The sequence below is a fragment of the Alligator sinensis genome, unplaced genomic scaffold (genome assembly GCF_000455745.1).
Source record: "Alligator sinensis unplaced genomic scaffold, ASM45574v1 scaffold1034_1, whole genome shotgun sequence".
Classification (NCBI taxonomy): Eukaryota; Metazoa; Chordata; order Crocodylia; family Alligatoridae; genus Alligator; species Alligator sinensis.
In genome coordinates this window covers 578,976-600,782 of record NW_005842798.1, presented here as the reverse complement: position 1 = coordinate 600,782, position 21,807 = coordinate 578,976, and the positions used below count along the sequence as shown (strand labels likewise).

The window sequence follows — 21,807 nt, the reverse complement described above, 5'->3', positions numbered from 1 at the left end:
CAGGAAGGTGTTGGAATGGCTTGCTTGTAAATGTGTTTTGCATTTCTTTACAGCCAATAACTCTGGTGTGAACAAACGGCAGATCACAGACCTGGTGGATCAGAGTATTCAGATCAATGCACATTGTTTTGTGGTCACAGCAGATAATCGCTACATTCTTATCTGTGGCTTCTGGGACAAGAGCTTTCGTGTTTATTCTACAGAAACAGGTGACCCTAAACACAACAACATATGTCCTATGTGCTTTTATGTCTCCAAGTGCCTTTTCATCACAGTAACATATCTAATGGCAATTTATAACATTTCTCCTTTAAAAATATCTGCTTGTGATAGCTGTAGGATGCTGTTCTGAATATGAAAGATGTAACAGATAACCAAAAATCTTTAGACTTTGCTAATAAAAACTATTCAGATTATGGTGACATCAGTTAATCAATCACTTATGTTAAAAGGTGAACTCAAGCTATTTATTTCAAGATTTTTTAATTGTGTTGATTAATTTGTTTTACATGGACTAAGTATCCAGTTGTTCAATTTACGTAATGCTAAATGGTTATTATTTGCTCAGCCTAAGGGAAAAGCATGATACACTGTGAGTAGCCAGTGAAAAATTTTATTTATTTATTTGGTTTTGTTTTATGCTCTAATCCAGTTTCCCTTACAAAGCATTCAGGGCATTTGTTACTCAAAAAAATGACTGAAGCATTAGAAAGACATGATGATCATTGTAAACCTGCAGTTGACATTAATGTGGGACAAATACAGACTCTTTCAGTATAATAATGTAACATCATTAGGGAATGGTTCATTTTATTTCTATAATGACTGTCATTTGTGAAACTATTAAATCATTTTAAAAAAACCGTGAATTCAGTAATGATGGATCAGTGACTATTTTAATATTCATGACCAAGGCTTGGTGTGTGGCTGCTCTCCACAGAACCCTGGTAGGATCACAAAGGGGAGTAATTTAGATCTCACCTTTGTGTTTCCCTGAGCCTACTGTCACCTGTAGGTTGCTCTAATTAGGGTTGCTAGGGCCAAATCATTGCTGAATTATATATCCTTAATTTTATCTTGTTAAAATGTGAATATACTTAGAAGTTTACAAATATTCCCAGAAACAGAACTCATCTTTTTTTTCCCCTCCAGGAAAATTAACTCAGATTGTATTTGGCCATTGGGACGTAGTCACTTGCCTAGCCAGATCAGAGTCCTATATTGGTGGTGATTGTTACATTGTCTCTGGGTCTCGTGATGCTACACTGCTTCTGTGGTACTGGAGTGGCAGACACCATATTATAGGTGACAATCCAAATAGCAGTAAGTATATATTGTGACAAACAGCTTCCAGAGGGGGCTATATTTTGCATGCTGATTTTTAAAATTCTTTCCATTAACTTAAATAAACATAAAATGTATATATTATGCTTGTAAGTTGCAGGTACAATATAATATTGAATCTGTTGTCATAGGCTATTCGTTCAGAACTAAGCAACTATAAATATTTAAATAGTTGGTATAAAAATAATATTTTTTTCTAAATAATTCCGAGGCCAAAACAACTTCAAAATAACACAGAGAGAGGACTTTAAGACTTTAAGTGATGGGAGATGTCTCTATATATTGTGCATTTTTTCCTTCTGCATAAGTATTTTCATTTCATTTGAATTCATTAGCTTTTGCTATTTTGTCAGGGGATGTTCTCTTGTTTAATTTTAACCTGATATTCCAGCTGACGTGATTGAATAAAAATAGAGGAAGATAAAAGATCAGGAAGAATTCCTGTGGCATTAGTAGAGGAAATCTAGATTTGTTGTTATAGATATCTCTTACTTCTTTTAAGTGAGTAGTGAGCTAGCAATACTACTTTGTAAATGATGGACATACGATAGCAATAGCTTACATTTGAATAGGAGAATAGCTGAAGTGCTCTACTGGCTCTTAAATTATAGGGATCCCTTTAACTGCAAATGGAATACCACCATATGTAAAGGGGAGAAAATAACTGTGCATCACAGCAGATTTATATCTAATTCAATGCAAATTTTTGTTTAAAGTATTGCTTCCAACCTGCATACCAGGATTATTTTCAACCAAATATTATTGCCTTCTTGAATAAATGTCTGAAAATCCATCACTCTCAATTTTGGTCCTTCAGTGCAAGATACTGACTGGAGGCAGTTGTAGACCTGTCAGCAACATGCATCTGAGTGAAAAGGAGTCAACACCTGAATATCTCATGAAAAAGTGCTTTCTCTCAAGAAAAGAAGAAATATTTATTCATTTGATTTAATAACAGCAGTTAGTTTTGTGTATTATGCTTATCTTTTTTTTTTGTTGCATATGTTTTATCAATGGGAGCAAATTGGAGACAGAAATAAAATGCACCTCGTGTTCTTATCACAGAATTAAGACTTTTTTTTAAAATCTGATGAATGCCAAAGACTAGAGAAAAAGACCAAATTGACAATTTTTAAGTTCCAACGACTTCCAACAACTATGTATAGATATATATGTGGTTGCACAAAGTCCCCAGAAATCAAAGGAGAATCAATCTAAAGAGAAATTTCACTTTGGGATTTTTCTCTATAGCTAGTGCTTGAGTTTTATAGGTAATCCATACTACTAAAACTTCTGTTCAAACAACAAGAAGAAGGAAGAACTAACTCTGTTCATTGAGATGAAAAAGCAAGATTCTGCTTTCCATTTATCTTCGTGTAACAACATGGGACCTGAAGAACTTTATCATAGCTATATACAGACATTCAGTTTTTTCCTGGGAGAACTGGTGCTTGTATGAGCCACAAGTGTACAGACATTCAGGATTTTTCTCAGAGAGCACAAATGGCTACATCAGGAGAAAAATATCCCCAGGAAAATCAGTGTAATATAGCTTCTCGGAGAGTTTGTGCTGGGAAAGTGAACTTCTATACACATATCTTCTGAGAGAAGCTGCAACACAGTCCTCTGGCATCTCAGCATTCAGACATTCAGTTTTTTCAGAGGCTGGATTAGATGACCTTGTGAAGTCCCTTTCAGCTATACCTTCCTACAATCTTATATCTGGATGTGATAGTTCCTAAGAGAAGGGGTTGGCAAGCTACAGCCCCCAGGCTGAATCCAGCCCATGGAACCTCTGGATCCATTGCCACAGATGTAGAGCTTCAGCAGCATTTGATGATGGAGGGCTTTGGCTGTGGGCACTCTCCCCATGCCACCACAGAGGCACATAGTGTTAGTACCAGGGTCCAAGAACCCAGCTACCCATTCACTTCTGACCTAGGGTAGGCCATTCCAATCTGCAGCCAGAAAAGGTTGCCTGCCTCTGCCTAAGAGAGTTCAGCATAGCTGTTTGGGGTGTATGATTACAAATGTCCACTCATAATTGCTTGAAAGGTATATAATTTTAAGTATATGAGGTCTAAAATATGGTATCATTTAGCTAATGGAAATCCCAGTTTGAAAAATTAATTTAATGCTTTTTATATAGAGGCATTTGCACAGACGAATGAATGTGAGCTGGTAATTCAGGCAGGCAGTCCTCAGGCGGTTTTTAATCTAGCAAAAACAGGGAACAATAGGCATGAACCCACAGCCTCATGGACTTCATCATAGGCTGTATGAGCCTTCTGCGGTATAAGCACAGGTCGCTAGCCTATACTGAAGTCTCTGCTGCCATATCTTTTGTATTATTTTACCCATGCTAGCTAAATTAAAACTATTGGAGGTGTATGCCTGCTAGTACTACATTTACACCTTTATTTTCTGTGTAGACCTACTTAAAACTCTACTTGATAGTTATATTGACTTTTCAAAAACATACATCAAGAAGCATGCCCACCTTTTGGTGGTCATATGTATAAAGTACTTACTTTATACATTATAAACAGCCATTTAGAATTCTTTATATAGTTTGTAAATCTTTCTTTTAGATTATCAAGATAACTTAAATTTGCATCCCTAGCCTGAAAGAGTTTACCCTCCCATGGCCATGTTTCAGGTTGTTGGATGAGTGGCTGATTTGCACTATAATAACTTTCACAAGGATGAAATGTCATTGTATATGTATCTTATAAGCTTTACAAAGATTTTTGTGGCTTTTATACTACATTGATATTGTTACGTCAGTGGTTTTGTAAAAAATATTCCTTTGTAGCATCTATGAGTCTTCTAGATTTACTGCTACCAGATTAAGGTTTATCTTGTAGGAAAAATGAAAGTGAGATGTTCACTGTAGGTTAAATCCAATTAGTTAACATTTTAAGAATGAATCTCTAGAAAGATGTAGATGATATTTTCAGAAAAGGATTAGTTGCTTAAAAACTGTCATCTGGAGACTTAGATAAGGTATTTTATATTGCAGACTGTGAGGAGGTGAAGAATTCAAAGAAAATGTCAGGCTATAGTAATTATGTAGGTTAGGTGCTTGACTTTATAATGATCTTTTAAGCTGAAAGACAGTTAATTATCAATTTCAGCTTCAATGCATCCAATTACCAAAAGGAACTTTAGTTGTTTCAGAAAACTGTTAAATAAAAAAAATCTTTCCTAAAATACTTCATATTTTAAACATTGTATATATTTAGTTAAAAACATATACCTTATTCTAATTAAAAAAACAAACATAGTGATTACAATGGATAAATTATCTCAGAATGCATTGTAATAAAAGATTGTCAGATGAGGTGCTTACCATCTTTGTTACAGTTCTTGAGAATCTAGGAATTAGCTGGGGTCCTTGCTAAACACCACATGTGTCAGTAATCTAACCTGTCAAACTCATGCGGAACCCCCTACTAAACAACCTATGTAGACATTGTCCTCAGTGGATGACCTTAGTTTATGACTGCCTGTGTGGAAACTATTGTATCCACTCTGGTTTAAATAAGATGAATGGAAAATAATTATGGTTTAGGTATGAGTCTGGCAAAAGGCTGCTCCAGTTCCATAGTTAAAAACATGCTCATTTGAGAAGGGCCATGTGGAGTTTTACTAAATTTATCACTTAACATATGTTCCTTAATAGTCCAAAACCCTGTAAAACAGTAATGAAAAAAAGACCTGTCCTTCTCCAGTTTGTTTCCATAGTCTTAAGGTTAAGTTGTTGGGGATTTACAAAACTGTAAATGTTAACATTTTTTCAGGGACTTAAGCAGAGTGGAACAGGAGCACACTTAAGTGCCATAGGATCTGATTCTTAGTGTTTGCAAAAGCATTCCCTATTTATGTCAGATATTTTAGGGGAAGATTTTCAAAGTACAGATAGGAGTTAGGTCCTCACTCCAAAGTAATTAACTATGCACATCTCTCCCTTTAATGTTTAATATTATGTTTGAGGAATCTTTTTTGGAAGAATAGGAAAACATTGTAAAAATATGTTTTAATTTGTGACGAGACAGTGAATTCAAGGGGAGCAGCAGAGATTTTCATTTTTAAAGAAATGACTCGGCAATGTGAACTCCTACAGTTGAGAGATTGAATTAAAAAAGTCATTGTAGGAAACCATTACATTCGATTACCAATTCAGGTTTTTTATTTTATGATTTTTAGGAATTTGCTTTAGGTTAGTACTAATTTGTATACAGATTTCTTTTCACATAGTATCTGTATTAGGCCTCATAAAAGGAGCACCAAAAACTGTGAGATGCACTATAGTTCAATACATATTTTTATAGTTGTTTTATTTGTATATTTTATGATTGTTTTCTTGAATGTCTCTTTCAACCAAGTGACTTTGATAATAGAGAAGTATCTCAGAGTCTTTGAATAGATACCTAAAGAGATGATAGAATTGCAGAAATGTGAGGGACAGATGCTTTCATCTGAAACAGACACAAATTCAGAAACTAATTTGGAAGTGATAAAAATTAATTTGCACACTTTAATTGGAACCAGCCTCTTGCATGAAAGGAAGGAGAACAGAGTTGGCAGCTTGTGCTAAAAGCTGATTGAATTTTTTGTCAGGTAGGTATGTTGGACTTGGCCGCTTATCCTCTTGAGCCTCTCTGTGCAATATATTACATTCAGCCTCTGACTGGTGTTCTTTAAAAGGATCAATGCTATTCCTGTTTTGTCCCTAGAGCCTGAAATTTCATTGATCTTGGGACTTGACATTTCTCATTACATACTGTAGCTTCTAACAGAATAGTCGCAAGAGGTGTGATTTAACCCTGCTTTTTCTAACTGTGGTTCCATTGACCATTATAAATATACTGTGCCTATCACCCAGAGCTCAATTTTAGGTACCATTATGCTGTATACTCCTTAAAGCTGCTACATATTTATTGTATCTCAGTGAGTATATACATAGTATACATATACTTGAAAGGTAGGCTGGGTACTTCCGTAAAGGAGCCTAGCAACATATCCTGCTCTTTTATTTAGGTCTTCAAAGTATCATTTTTACTTTAGAAATATTATTTCTGCAACCATTACTCTAGGTGCACATCCCAGATTTAAAAGATTCTGTAAATATATACCTTAAGGGGGAGTTTTTTGGGCCTCAGAATGCCCACTGTATCTTTACAATTTGATTTCTTTAAAACTTAAGAGGAAAACATTTTTAAATATAGCCCTAAAATGTCTTGCACTGTATAGATTTCATAGACATTAGGGCTGGAAGGGACCTCGCAAGTTCATCGGGCAAAGGCCTGATGGGCAGGCAGCCAGCAGGGGTCAAATAATCCCAGCAAGATAGACATCCAAGCGCTTCTTAAAGGAATCCAGTGTAGGTGCCTGCATCACCTCTGGGGAGAGTCTGTTACAGGCCCTGGAGACTCGTACAGTAAAGAAGTTTTTCCTTATGTCCAGCCTAAAACAGTCTTCCAAGAGTTTGTGACCGTTAGACCTTGTCTTCCCATGGGGTGCCCTGGTGAACAGATGTTCTCCCAGTTTCTGGTCCACACCCTTTATATACTTATAGGCTGCCACCAAGTCAACCCTGAGCCTATGCTTTTCTAGGCTGAAGTCCCAAGACTCAGCCTCTCCTCATAAGGCCTACTCTTTTGTCTTCTAATCATTGATGTGGCTCTCCTCTGGACTCTCTCAAGCTTCTCCATGTCCTTTTTGAATTGCAGAGCCCAGAACTGGACACAGTATTCCAGCTGTGGTCTCACCAAGGCCGAGTAAAGTGGGAGGATGACTTCCCAGGTCTTGTTTGAGATGTATGGGAAGATGCTGCCCAGAGTTTTGTTTGCTTTGCCAGCTGTGACATTGCACTGGTGGCTCATGTTCATCTTGTGGTCAATCATGACCCCCAAGTCTCTTTCAGACATGGTGCTAGCTAGCGTAGCACTGCCAAACCTGTAAGTGTGGTATGGGTTCTTTCTCTAGATGCAAATGGACAAATGTCTGTACAGTTATGTTTGCACTGGTAGTATCTGCTTTGCATGTGTAAATGTCTGTTTTGTATGAGCAGTTACACCCTTGTGTACTTGACACCCCAAATTTTGTATTTTGACCTCTTGCTTCTAGTCATCCAAAATATGGCTGTAGCAGATACTGAGTGGCAGAGCTTCATTGTAAATAAGCCCCTCCCTGTACAGTCCCACTGCAACAACCCAGTGGAAGCTCACATGAAGCATTTGGTGTTATCTCTACCCATTGTTTTCTTTGTCCTATACACAATAGTAAATGAACTCTTTTGGATCTCTCCTGTGGAGATATTTCAGAGGTGTGAAAAGGTGCATTGAAGTAAGGTAGCAGTGACATCTAGAATTTTATCAACACATCTCAAAGCAAAGCACCACTACACTTTTACAGGTGGGATCAATAAATCACAAAGAAGTCAAATGACTCTCTCAATTTCTCCAGGTAACTTAGCGGGAAAACCAAGATGAGAAGCCAGGTGTCCCATGTTCTTAGTACTGGAGCACATGGTATTTTTACTCTTAGATTTCTTCCAGCTATCCAACTCCTGCAATATTTTGCCTGCCCTTGCTATTTTGGATTCACTGAGGCAGAATTCATTGCTTGTTGTTTTATTTTGGCTTGCACCAAGGTAGCCTCAAGTATACCTAGACTTCCCCAACACATGTTCTTCAAAATCTTCAATGAAGGGTATGCAACAGCTTTTGCTAACAGACCAGTTTGCCAGAGACAAGATACTGTGATATTTGTCTTGAACTTAATGTTATAAAAAAACTTTCTTCTTAAAGCATGCACCCATTATGTGATGAACATTATGATCAGCAAACTTCCCTAAGCAGAGATCTGCAACATTTTTAGATGTAGCCTGATAATTTCATTAGAATGCATGCATATTTTTATAGGATTGTGAAGGGTTAAGATTATTATTTTATTTCACCAGCAGAAAAAGCACAGCACCTTCAAAGCTTTTAGTTTGTGTGAATTAGCTCTTAAGGCACCAGCAATAAGAAGCTGCTATATCATAGACATATTTATTGTATACCACTTACAGGTCAGTTATAGGCCTGTGCTTGCTTTCATCAAAGTTAATGATCAAATAAAACTATAGGATTTGACCATCTGTCTAAATATGGCTTTTCCAAAATGTACAAATTAATTCCTGCAAGTGGCATGTTATTGAGGGCGTGGGGAGGAACCCCAGGACTTTAGAAGTAATCATTACATTGTTCATATTTCTTTTTTAGCTATAAAAACAGAACATCTCGCTGAGAAGAGCTTTACAGATGCATTATGCATTGTATTTTTATGACAGAGCACCAAAAATCTTTTATTTTAAACGTGGCTAAAGCACTGAGTTGCTGGAGAAAGACCTCAGACACATGCATTTTACCTTTTTTTCCTATAGTGATTCAGTTCAGAGGTGCCACATTGGGAAAATTACTTTGAGCATATAGTGATGGTGTTTCAATTCATAGTGGGGTAGTTTCACCTGCAGCTCCCTCAGTACCATAGCCTTTGACCTCTGGCTGCATCTATCAGTGCTGATGTGACAGTGACAGAATATTTTGCTAGCTTTTGAACAATTGCTGGGGTTCATGACTTCTTTCTTTTGCAATGTAATACAGCATCAGGTTCTCTTTAATGTGCCTTCATCAATGGAAAGTTTATCATATGAAAGGAGGCTAAAGGAGCTTTGTTCATTTAATCTTCCAAAACACAGGCTGAGGGTGATATGATTTGTCTGTAAAATATATATTGGGGAGAGGAGTATGCACTAGAGAAGGAGAAGAGCTATTGGATCCAAAATAAATGGATCTAAACTGGCCATGAAAACATTTAAGCTGGAAATAAGATGGTGTCTTACCATCAGAGCAGTGAATTTCTGGAACAGCCTTCCAAGAGGAACAGTGGGAGTGAAAGATTTAACTAGCTAGATAAATTATGAAAGAGATTATATAACATGGTTGCCTCAGATAAGATGTGGTTTGACTTGAAGATTCAGGAGATTCTTTCCCATCATATCATCCTAAAGCAAGATATCTAATTTTGCTTTAAAGACCACAGGCAATGGACAGGCCACTAATTTCCCTGGCAATAGACTATTAGAATGTTTAATTACTCTCACTACTAAGAAATTGTGTTTTATTTCAAGGTTGCACTTGTCTAACTTTAACTTCAGCCACTGCATTTTGCTATGCCTTTGTGTAAAAGATAGAAAATATATCTGATAGCATGAAACTTTTAAATCTATAAGTAACTAACTCAGTAATCAAATCACCTTTCAACCTCTTCTTTAATAGACTTGAACAGATTGACCTCCTTAAGCCTCACATTGTAAGGCTAATTTTTCCAGATCCTGGATCACTTTTGTGGCTGTCCTTTGAATTCCCTCAGCATCCTTCTTGAAATGCAAACACCAAAATTGGTATTTGGGTATTTTAGTAGCAGTCTTACTGATGCTGTACAGAGGCAAGATCAGTTTTTTTCTCCTACTTTCTAAACATTTTAAAGGACTGTATTATCCATTTTTGTTTCAAAATTTGGAACTGAAAGCTCATGTTGAGGCAGTTACTGCTTTCCAAAACAGTGCCTCCAGCCCTGTGTATATACCCTGAATTCATGTTCTCAGAGTTCTTTTCTTGTATTCAACTATATTAAAATACAGCTTGTTGGGTTATAATTATTTAATCAAGCAATTCAGATTACTGTATAGTGGTACCTTTATGCTGCTTATTATTTACTACCCTATCAATCTTTGTATCTAGAAATTTTGCTACAAAAATGTTTTAATCTCATCTAAATGGTTAATACAAACTTTGAGTAGCACTGGGCCAAGACCTGATCCCTGGGGGACACCACAAGAAACAGCACCACTCCTGGATGTCTCCCCACTTCATAGTGAGATCTGTTCTTCAGACAGTATTTAACCCATTTAATGTGTGCATATTTGATTCCATATAATGAACGTTGTTTAATCAAAATGTCTTAACATTAAATGCTTTAAAGAAAAACAAGTATTCTGTATCAGCACAACTCCCTTTATCTACTGTGCCTCTAATCCTGTCAAAAAAGATAACAGGTTTGTTTGACAAGACTTCCTTTCTTTCAAATAATGCTGACTGGCATTAATTATATTTTAGCTTCTGATTTTTTGTTGAGAGTGACTTTTAAACTTTTAAAAGTTTGAGCTATATTGGCAGTCCTCCAATCCCTTAGAATTTTCCCAATTTTTGAAATGTGTTAAAAAATTAAGATTTGTGGCTAAGAGAACTCCTTATCTAATTCTATAAGACTCTTGAGTACAAGTCCTGACCTTATTCATAAATGTTTAATTTTAGCAGATAGCAACACTGTATTTTACAAAAGGTGATGCATCATATTTAGTCAATTAAAAGACAAGGTTTTTCCCTCCTATTTAAAATGGGGGGAAAAGCCCCTCATCATACAGGTATGAGGTGGCAGGGGGCAGGCAGCTGCTGTGGCCTGCAGAAGTGGGGCAGGCATAACGGGATAAGTGTGGGAAGGGACAGGGGGCAGGGGGAAAGCTGCATGCCTCCCCCTCTAGCTGCCCTACCACGTACCTCCTCAACTGCCTCCTGCATTGTCTGTCCCCCATTACCTGCCCCCACACCACTTGCAGTAGTGAGATTGACAAATTTAAAATGATCCTCCAATAATTAGTTTCTATACAAGGAAAACTATAACAAATTTATAAATTTTCTATGAATAGAATCTAATTACTGGGATGTTATCTTAAATTCAAGGTTGTCCTATATTCAGGTAAATACAGTAGTTTCTGTTCCAAAATCAGTATCATATGGGATAGATACATTTTCTTGTACAGAAATTGTACTGAACTTTTCTGCCATTTTTGATATCATTTAATTTTACTATCCTCACCTATGTATAAGTTTTTCATTCCTAGAATGTTAAAAATACTTCTTTATTGTCTGAATTCTTTAGTCATTGTATGTCACTGATTGTTAGCTTCCCTTATCAGTTGCCTATATTTTTTATTTGAATCATATATTTATTGCCACTAACTATCCATTTTCCTATTCTTTATGTTTTATTAACATTTTTCAGATCTCATTTTACCCAGAATGTGTTTTTTAGCTGGGATAGTTTAGTCAGAGATGATCCTTCCTTGAGCAGGAGGCTGGACTAGATGACCGTGTCCCTTCTGTCACTACTTTCCTATGATCTATTTCTATGATCCTGTAACTTGATTCAGGTCTATGAAATCATGACTTTTTGAGCATCCATTGGGTTGACCTTGAAGGATAAACAGTTTTCATGAAAACTTCTTTCTTTGTATTTATATGTCCAATAAATTATGAAGTCATATCTCCTTAATGAAACAGTTTTTATTCCTACAGATTACAGGCAGATATTTAAGGAGCAGTTTTTCTTGTTCTCTAATGAGCTTAGGTGGACATAATGGATATCCATTAGTATCCTATCTTAAATTTAACAACTTAGAAATTTAATCCATAGGCATTCAAGATCCTGTAATTCTGAATCATTGGTACTTATATAATGGAGCGTTTCATGTAAAGTCGCCACCTTTTTTCCTGTCCCATCCTTATGGAGAAAATTGCAGCCATTGATTTTGACTTTGTAGTCATATGATTCGTCCTCATAAGTGTCAGTAGCATGAACCTTATCCTATATCTTCTCATACCTGAGAATCTCCAACTTGGACAACTCACATTAGTAGACAGACAATTAAAACTTGTTACACTGTGTGACAGTGTGTTACCGTCCCTTCTAATAGTGCCATAATCTATGTGTTCTGGAACGCAGCAGATTCCGAGTATCTGACTATTATCAGGTGCATCAGATGCAACCCATTTTCCCCTATCATTGCATAATAAAAGTATATTTATGGGATCAAGTCATCCCTGAAACTGTTCTTTATGATAGCTTTTTTAAACTGAATATAGTTTTGCACAGAAACCCAAGAATGATAAATTTAAGCAGATTATACTTTCTTTTGATGCTTAATGATTTTAAACACATTTCAGCAAAGCTCCAGTTTTGTTACTAAACTATGTTTGTTTTGAAATCCTCACTATTGTTGGTTTTTTGCAGGTGATTATCCCGCTCCTAGAGCTGTTCTAACTGGTCACGACCATGAAGTAGTCTGTGTATCGGTCTGTGCAGAGCTGGGACTTGTTATCAGTGGTGCTAAAGGTCAGAAGTCATTTTACAGTTTAAATCTTAACATTTTATAATTCTTCTTCAATAAGCATTTTTCACTATTGCCTCAAGCCATGGTTAAAATTAATTAGCCTCAGTTTCCTCTACCAAGTCATGATTTAATTCTAGCGGTCTCCACAGCTAGTTACTGTGAACATGAATACTATCTGTACATATGAGGCTTAGACACAAATTAAGTAGATCACAAAACATTATTCTCCAGTCATCAGCCCATAATTCTGTTTCAGTGCACAGATTCTGAATACTAGTAGGCAGAAGTTCATGTAGTAACTTGTAACTGTGCACAGTGGTGTTCTTGAAAGAAATCTGCTGACTGAAACCTGGAACTGAGAGGAGGGATGCCCTACCACCTGACTCAACTGACATGTTTTAAATATAAATGAGACATTTTTGGATTGGTCCCAGTCTACTTGGCAAGAGAAGCAAAGCCTATTTGATTGTTCCAAGGTCCAGGCATAGATGCCAATGTGTACATTTTTTTTCCAATGGGCAGTTCTCCAAATAAGCAGAAGCCTGTGGGTTTGATATGCACCCTCTTCTGCCAGAAAGTTTTGAAGCATCTGTTTGCCCATTTCTCCAGTCATTTATCTTTAGAATCCAGAGGACCCAACAATCACTCCTGTAAGTGTTCAAAACAGTGACCCCATCCTTTCCATCCAGAAATGCCAGCCAAAGAGTTACAACAGTAAATTAAATAAATTCATAATTTAGAAGTTAAATTATTTAAGCATATTTTCTGGACCTTCCTTTATCATTCACTCCAGTTTTCTCCTTTTCCCCCACTTTCATCTACCCTTTTTTCCTACCATTCTTCTCATTATCTCCATTTTTCTTTGAAAAGCAGCTGCTATTTTTCTTTCGCTCTTTTCTATTTCCTCCTCTTTGCTGTACAACTCTTACTCTCTCCTGTGTTACATTCTCTTTTTGTTCTTGCCTCCTTTTTCCCTACTACTTTTTCTCCACATTATCCTTTGCTTTTCTTTAGCCCCTCTACCCCATTCTCTTCCCCATTTCCTCCCTTGGAGATCGTAAATCCCTCCCCCATACAATCAAACCCTGTTTCTTCTCCCTGCATATTCATTTATCCTTCCCTTGCTTCATGAAAAGGGTTTCTGCTTCACATAGGTTCATTCCTCTGCCCCTTGCTAATCACATTGCAGTTTTTTGGCTCGATCCCTTTTATACCAACTTTGAGTTCAACATTTATTTTCATAGCCCACTATTCAGTAGGATGTGCACTGTATTTTCACTGTATTCAGAATACAGGAGTTTGTAGCAGGAAGTGCTAATGGATCATTAACTGTAGTAATGATGTACTATAGAAGAATAGGCCAAGTCAATAAATTCATGAGGAAACCTATAGTTACTGTGAATGTAAGCTGAAGTTGTGTGTTGCAGTGGTATTAATTCACAGACCGTAAGCCAGCTTCCTATTACTTCATATTACACTATAATGTGGCTACCATTCAACTGTATTATTTTAGACTATATTCTATGAGAATAGCTGGGATCTGCGTTATGCTAACTCCTGCTTCATTAGATATGCATAGCTTTAATAATTCACCTCTTCTTAGGAGTAATTGTAGCTGGCCAACTAAAGACCTCCATGGTGAATGCAGAATATATTCTAGTTGACTAAGGAACTATGCTGTTTGTTGTACACATATACTATTACATTTTTGGCTCCTGTTCTCCCCTTATTTACTCTATTAATTTTACTGTGCACACACTCAAGCTCTACCTTCTTTTTTCTCCCCAGATACCCATTCCCAATCAGCCTCTTCCATTTCCCTCCTTGCCAGTTTCTCCCCAGTTTCTATGCTTTCTTTTCATTTCAACCCAGCAGGGGCTCACCTCTCTACGAGACCTCATGCAACCCAACTTGCACTCTTCCTGATTTTCCCTTACAACTCACAGCTACCTGTAGCACTCTGTTTCACTGTGATAACACATGCACAGCTGTAGAAAATACTGTATTAGGGCATGGTCAGTGTGGAAGGCATTTCATGAGTCCTGTAAGCAAAATCCACTGCTTCAAGTAAGATCAATGCTTTTACATTCTTATTCAAGTGGACATTCTGCATTTCTTTAGAATGCCACTATAAATCAGATTCTTTCTTTCTTATCTTTCTTTCATGCCATAATCATGCCCAGAACCAGTTAGTCTGCTTAAATGTTACAATATTGCACTTTTCTTTTGAACAATCTAGTGCTTTAATTATTCTGAAATTGCAACATCTTCTCACCACTTTCTTACATTTCCTTCATTATTTCCATATAAACATGGTCCATGTCCCAAAGAGATCATAGTCAAATGCACTGATATCCCAGTTCCAGATAGGCAGACCCTAATGTCATTTGAATATCGGTGAAGTTAGTGGGGATTGAGGAGGTGCATGTGTTTCCCGTATGGAACTAGTTGCAGGATCGTGGCCTGCAGTGTGTAAGCAAAAGATTCTTGTGCTGCCGAGGAACATAAAGCATTCATGTAAACCAAACATCTAGGTTTGGTGGGACTCGTTACATTTGTCAGAGAAGAAAAAAACATTTTTCTTAGTGTGGAAGCTTTGCCTTGATTCTCAAAGAGATTTCATGATACCACTTGACAGAAATGCTTGAATAGAAATTTATTGGCCCAGCATTTCAAAAATACAGTGTTGGTTTTATTGTGTTTTATTAGGGCTTTCACTTAATCTCAGTTAATTTATGTGATTAATGCAAAAACAAATTAACAAGTTCATTTCTTAAATTGCATTAATCGTGCACATCATTTTGACCAGTGGAGAGGACCAGCTCTGGACCAGCCAGAACCAGCACGCACAGCCCAGACCCTGGCCTGACTCACGCCTGCTCCAGACTCACCTGCCCATGCTGAGCAGCGACAGCAGTGGCAGCAGCCAGGCAGAAGCTACAATTTGAGACAGGGAAAAAACAGCCCCTCCCCCTCACTGCTGCTGAGCCCCTCATGCTGCAGCCACCCAGAGCCCACATCTGGGCTGCCCTGCAGCTCCACTCCACTGCTGTCACTGCTGCCTCCAGGCCATTCAGCGGGGCAGTGGTGGCAGAGGAGCCGCAGGGCAGCCTGGGCGTGAGCTTTGGGCGTCTGTAGCAAGAAGGGCCCAGCAGTGGTGAGGGGGAGGGGCTGCTTTTCCTCTATACTGAGCAGGACCTTCTGCCTGCCCACTCCCGTTGCTCAGTGTTGGCAGGTGAATCTGGAGCAGGCTTAGGGTGGACCAGGTTTGGGGCTATTTGCACAGGATCTGGCTAGTCCACTCCAGCCAAGGCAAGTCTGGAGTGGGTGCAGGATGGGCTGGGGTCAGCACTGGGGCTGTGTGCTCTTGGTGGTGGTGGGGAGGAGCCACAGGGCACACATGCTCGGGCTGTTGGCTGGGGAGGTGCTGACCGTTGTTTAACTATGCGCTTAAAATCGTGATTAATTGTGACTATTTTTTTAAATCTTGCAATTAATTGTGATTAATTAAACACATAGATTGTAGAAGGGTCACTAGGAAGTCACAAATGCTGACTTTAATGATATCCCTTGCCGAAATGATTCAATATTAAAGTCTGCCTATGCATTCATGGTGGAGAGGGGGAAGACCTAGAGTAACTGCTACTGACTGCAGGAGGAACATGTGGTGACGTGATTACCTGCCCCCGGGGAGCCTCTCCTACTTTTCACTGATAGGGCCCCATCTGTTTGCCTGCTTGATGTGAATGGGCAGGATAGAATGAGTTCACATGATTGGGGGTAGGGGTACGGGGCAGCTAGGGGCTCCTGAATGGTTGGGAAGAGAAGAAGAATGATATCACTTACACAAAGGTTAATTAGTAGAAAAGGATCAAAAATCCTAACAACTGAAACTATGTAAGAGTTGAAGTAAATACAAAGTACCACTTCACTGGTATATTGTATCCTTTTGCTTTAGCTCCTATATGTTGTTTCTTTCTTTTCCTGGTGTACACTGTCAACGCTTTAGGCAACAGACTGTATCTTCCTGTCTGTACAGCACTCATATGATATATATTATACACTAGATGCATGCAAACTGTGTATAGTTTATGATATGAGTTTCTGTATAATACCTTTTATCATTTTCTAATATACAGAAGGTCCTTGTCTGGTACACACGATTACTGGAGATTTGCTGAGAGCCTTGGAAGGAACTGAAAACTGCTTGTACCCTCGCTTAATTTCAGTAATTCAGCATTAATGGCAAACTCTTAGCTCAGATGGAGATCAATGACTCAACCAGGGTAAATCTAAATGTAAACAACCCTTTGACATGGAACTCCTTTTTCCCCTACTTGAATGGAATGTTGCTCAAGGGAAATTACACTTGTAAAGTTGTTGTCATCTGGAAAAATCCCATCCAAACACAGATCCTCTTGTGTGCATCTCCATTCAGAAGTGGACTTTGACTTGTTTTAGAATAAAGCAAAAAAAATTGTTTGTGAAGCCAGATGATTCCTGGAATTTATGTTTAGATTTAAAATGCAGTGGGGAAAAAAAATGCGTCTTTAAAACAAAATTGTTGCAATGTTTATTTACTTCCCCAGTTACAAATTCACGCTTCAGGGTTCTGCTCCATCACTAGCACCTGAAGCAGCATTAGGAATGCAGATCCTTCTTCAGCTTTAGCTGTTAGTGATGGTATCAAATATTGCAGGACAGAGAAATCTGATATGCTGAACTCCAGTCTTGGAAAGCATACTTACACCATTTTTCAGCCCCATGCAAAATTAATTTTTGCATTTGTAAAGCCACACAGATATTTTATTGAAGATCTGGGGTTCCTACATTAAGAGCAGTTTTTTTTCACCTCCAAGATGTGCAGAAGCATGTGGAAATCATTTGTTGCTTAAATGACTTGTAGTGGTATTTGTCAGTTTTCTCAAATAGGAATCAAACAATCTGGTTGTCTCCCCTGCAGGCTATCCTCTTGAGCAGTGATGGGCAGAACCTGGTGACAGGAGGAGATAATGGAGTGGTGGAAGTATGGCAGGCTTGTGACTTTAAGCAGCTCTATATTTACCCTGGCTGTGATGCTGGCATTAGAGCTATGGACCTGTCTCACGATCAGAGGTGAGTGACAGTATCGGAATTAAAATTACCTTGTAAATGTTAAATCAAATAAATTGAATATATTCCTGGAGTATTAATGTGGCAGTCCCCTTTTGTAGTTAATTTGAAGCCCATGATAGAAAACTCTGTCCTCTATTATTTTCTTGTTGATTTATCTATCTTGAATCATTTTGTGCCTGATCCTGTGGCAACTGCTGCTTTCCAGCAAGTGCCAAATGCTACTTGACAACCTGCCCTCTTCCTACATAAGAAAGAGGTTGTCAATTAATTGATTGCCTAACGACATGGGTGGTCCAGGGAGTACCCTTGAGTGTCCCTGGGCTAGAGACCTTACTTTTGTAGCTTTTCAGCCATGGGGCTGGAGAAACATATCCCAGACTGTTTTTCTACCAGAAGAATTTTCTTCTGGTAGAAATGAGCATCTCTGCACAGCTAGTGTTTGATAAAGCAGCAAAAGTACTCGTAACTCAGAACTCACCCACTGTGTTCATCCACAAGTTCATGACTAGAAAGCAGATTTCTGCCAAATCAAAACTAGCTTTCTGGAAGAGGCTTATTTATCCTTGGAATGCTGCCATTCTGCACATACAGTGCTATGCAGTGTGCTGAGGATTCTCATTTACAATAAGAAAATAGGAAAAGAATTTCTCTGTCCTCTAATAGTGAGATTTCAGGCCCAAATTCAGCAGCACTTGAGTACGTGCTTAAGTTTAAACACCTCCTATTCTTATTTAAGTAAGGACAAAGAATGAACTGTCGGCCTACTACTGATGGAAGTTCAGTTGCAGGATGTTTAAATGGAATTCAGATGCCAGAACTGAAGGGGCAAATTCAACTCTTTTTCTTATAAAGAAAAACATTAGTGATCTATTTCAGTTTAAATCTGTTTATGAACATGTATTTAGTTAATGCAATATTTATTTATTTGAAGACATGCTCCAGGCTTTATTTTTTACCTACTTTTAATATGTAGCGTATTGTTCAGGGGTCTTTTTAAATTTAAATATGTCTAACATTGTCAAAAAATGTAATAAGTATCCAAAATCTATCTTTGTTCCCTTTTCAGAACTCTGATTACTGGCATGGCTTCTGGTAGCATTGTAGCTTTTAATATAGATTTTAATCGGTGGCATTATGAGCATCAGAACAGATATTGAAGGTGACTGAAGAACAGAAAGCCAAGGTAAAGCTGAGAGCACAAGTGCTACAATGAAAGGTGTAATCTCTGGTGGAAAAACACGTCTACATTGACCTCCGTTGTACATTCCATTACACCCAGCAATAGCTGTACATTGTAGTCAGCAACCATTTTACTTTGTGTGTTATTTCACAACTGAACACCAGCTGCTGAAAAGCAAGCTTGTACCATGTAAATGATATGAATTAGGAGCTGTTTTGGTAATTATTTCATATATCTTTGTTTATTGAGAAAAAGGTAGTAGGATGCGCCATAAGAGACTTTTGAAAATTTTGAGGAACCTTGTGTCCAGTTGTTCCGATGTTTAGGCTATGAACCTAACATGCATCCCATTTCCAGCCTCTTTTCAAGCTGAGAAAAAAAATACGTTTGATACTTTGTACATCAGATGCACATCTTAACTTTGAAGGGATACTTTTGTAAAAGTAAAACCTTGTAAAAAGAACAAAACTGTTTCTTAATTTTATTGTGGAGTTACAACTTGCATGTACTTTAAACCTGATGTCTTGATGGAACAGGTGCATTCACACAAATTAAACTGGAGATCTGTCTAAGGGCACAGCTTGTATTAAAGGGTTGAATTTGGGTGCAGTCAGTAATTCTGACATTCTCACAGAAACATGGTTTTCACTTCTTAAATCTAAACTCACCCCGACTTAAGTGGAGTGTTGCTCATGAAGCATTTGGATAAGAAGCCATCCTTCACCATTCTTCTACTTTGTACAATGAAATTATTAAATTCTTCCCTTTTAAATTTAAATCCAAGTCAGAAAGGGAGCAGGGAGGAGAGGTTCTGATTTTTATTATATTCTCAAGAGTCTTGTGATGCTCTATAGTGCTTAATGACTCCCAGCACACCATGAGTACTATACTTCTGGATTCATCACATTTGGCGTAGAGCCCACTGGGGGAAGGGCGTTGCAATTAAATTTCTCTCTTATTTTTCCTCTCTGTTGCTTGATTTGTTTAACCACCTTAGCTTCATTGCAAAGGTAACTGAGGTTATTCTTTTAGGTTCTTATGAAAATCTCACCTGAAGCCACATTCTCAACCTAAGGCACTTCATGTTTTACAATACTGTAATAACAACTATCAGAATAATTTTCCACACATTGTGCTGATCAAATTACACACCCAGGGGTATATACACTTTACTTCATCTTTCTTCTTTGTATATTTGGTGACTGTATTGTCATAGATGTACATATTGTGTCGGTAGGGCTATGAGGCATGTAACAGGAATGTAATTTTCTCAGAATTTACACTCACTTGCAGTCATTTATTTAAAAAGATAATGGATTCTTTGTATTGGCACTTTGCACCAGAAACATATCATTATTTATTGATGTGATTACTTATTTGTTATTCACCTTGTATTAGTAAGTTTTAGCACTGAATTCCTTCTTCATTGTCGTTTGTATTTATAAGATTCTGAAATCATGGGGAATCAGCGTAATGATTAAGTTATTCATCACCAGTCTGTAAGCAATATCTTGAGTTTGTAGCTTAGAATTGGGAGAATATTGAACATCTGGAAGACAAGTTCATTTCATCTTGAGATCATGGTGAAATATTTTGGATATATAAATTCCTCAAGCTATTGTAACCATGTTTTATTGCAAAGATGTAAAATATGCCAGATGTGTGTGAGTTGGAAATCAAAAAAGAAAAATAAAATATGCAAAGAATTCAGTGATTGTTTTTCATTTCATTGAACTTTTCATCAAACCATCTACACTGTCACTGTGAATAAACAATAGTTTCAAAAAATCTGCATTAATCACAAAAGTATGACTGTTTTGGAGCTCATGGTCTTGTGCTAAGCACAGTTTGGTTTGCAGTTCTTCTGATTACCAATGCATGACGAGAACACAGTGTAGTTTTTTTTCCCCCTCTTTTGTTGATCAGAACAGATTTTGAAAATAATCTTGCATTTTTTGTGAACTGTGTCCTTACAGAATCCCATAAAGAATCCTGTCCTTCAGAGGTAAAAAGGTCTGCTAGAACCCTTTTCTCTCTTTCATAGTACCTCACACTTAAGTTGTCCACATTTTTTACTTGGATGGAAAATATTATATATTTAGTTAGTAATCCATATTCAGAATATCTCCCTCTGTAGCGGCATTATCTGTCAAGCAATTATCAATGTAAACTAAAGGGGGTCATTTCAAAACCTTATTTAAATATAATATGTATTTAGTGGAAGCAGTTGTCTCCCACTATCTTCAAAAAGTTTTTAAGGCTTTCTAAGTCTGGAAAAATGTTTTTAATTTGTTGTAATATTCTGGCTGTACAACCATAAAACAGTGTCCAGAAATCATAGCTTCAGGATGCCACCATGTAAATAAACAACTGCAAATTTGTGTTTTGTTTACTAAGCTGAAACTTTAAACACTGTAGCATTGCAATTAAATTCTGTTTTAGTTACATCTTGGGGAATATTGCCATGTGCAGACTCAGCATTACATGAGGTGAGTTTTATTTCATATAATAATAAAATGTTTTTCAGATCCAGCATATTACTCTGTCATAGAGTGAGCAAAAATCCCAAACAGAGCAAGCACTGTGAAAACAGCAAATGAAAGAGGGTACCTATCCCAAAAGTTCTGCATTTCAAATTCCAGGATAGACATGTTGAGTGTCACAAACAGGGGGACAAGGGAAAAAGAGTTGTTTTTTTCTAAGAGAGCGAGAGTACCTAGGCTAGCTCAACAGTGAACGTTGCTGTTTTCTTTCTTAATAGCTGTATCTCATTTATTTCCATTTTTAAAACAACTTCTTCTAGCCATGGTGCTTTTTCTTCTACCCAGCAGAATATTTTGCAATTTTTAAAATAAACCTTTATATTTTGTAGCAGATACAGCATTCCTTAACCCACCCACTTAATAGTCAATGACAATGAAACAACTCTGTCTGTACAGGATCAGGC

The 21,807-nt window shown here is 37.4% G+C and overlaps 1 protein-coding gene across 1 annotated transcript in view; it reads left to right on the top strand.

The window, feature by feature from the left end:
• Window positions 1–20,558, top strand: part of LOC102380047 (neurobeachin-like) — a 122,767-nt gene extending 102,209 nt beyond the window's left edge. Inside the window, 7 exon segments of the mRNA XM_025191246.1 lie at window positions 54–209; window positions 1,153–1,323; window positions 12,466–12,567; window positions 16,705–16,795; window positions 16,797–16,851; window positions 17,529–17,680; window positions 18,747–20,558. Of these exon segments, the coding sequence (XP_025047031.1) occupies window positions 54–209; window positions 1,153–1,323; window positions 12,466–12,567; window positions 16,705–16,795; window positions 16,797–16,851; window positions 17,529–17,680; window positions 18,747–18,837 (818 nt within the window). The 3' untranslated portion in view covers window positions 18,838–20,558.
• Window positions 20,559–21,807: the final 1,249 nt, after the last annotated feature.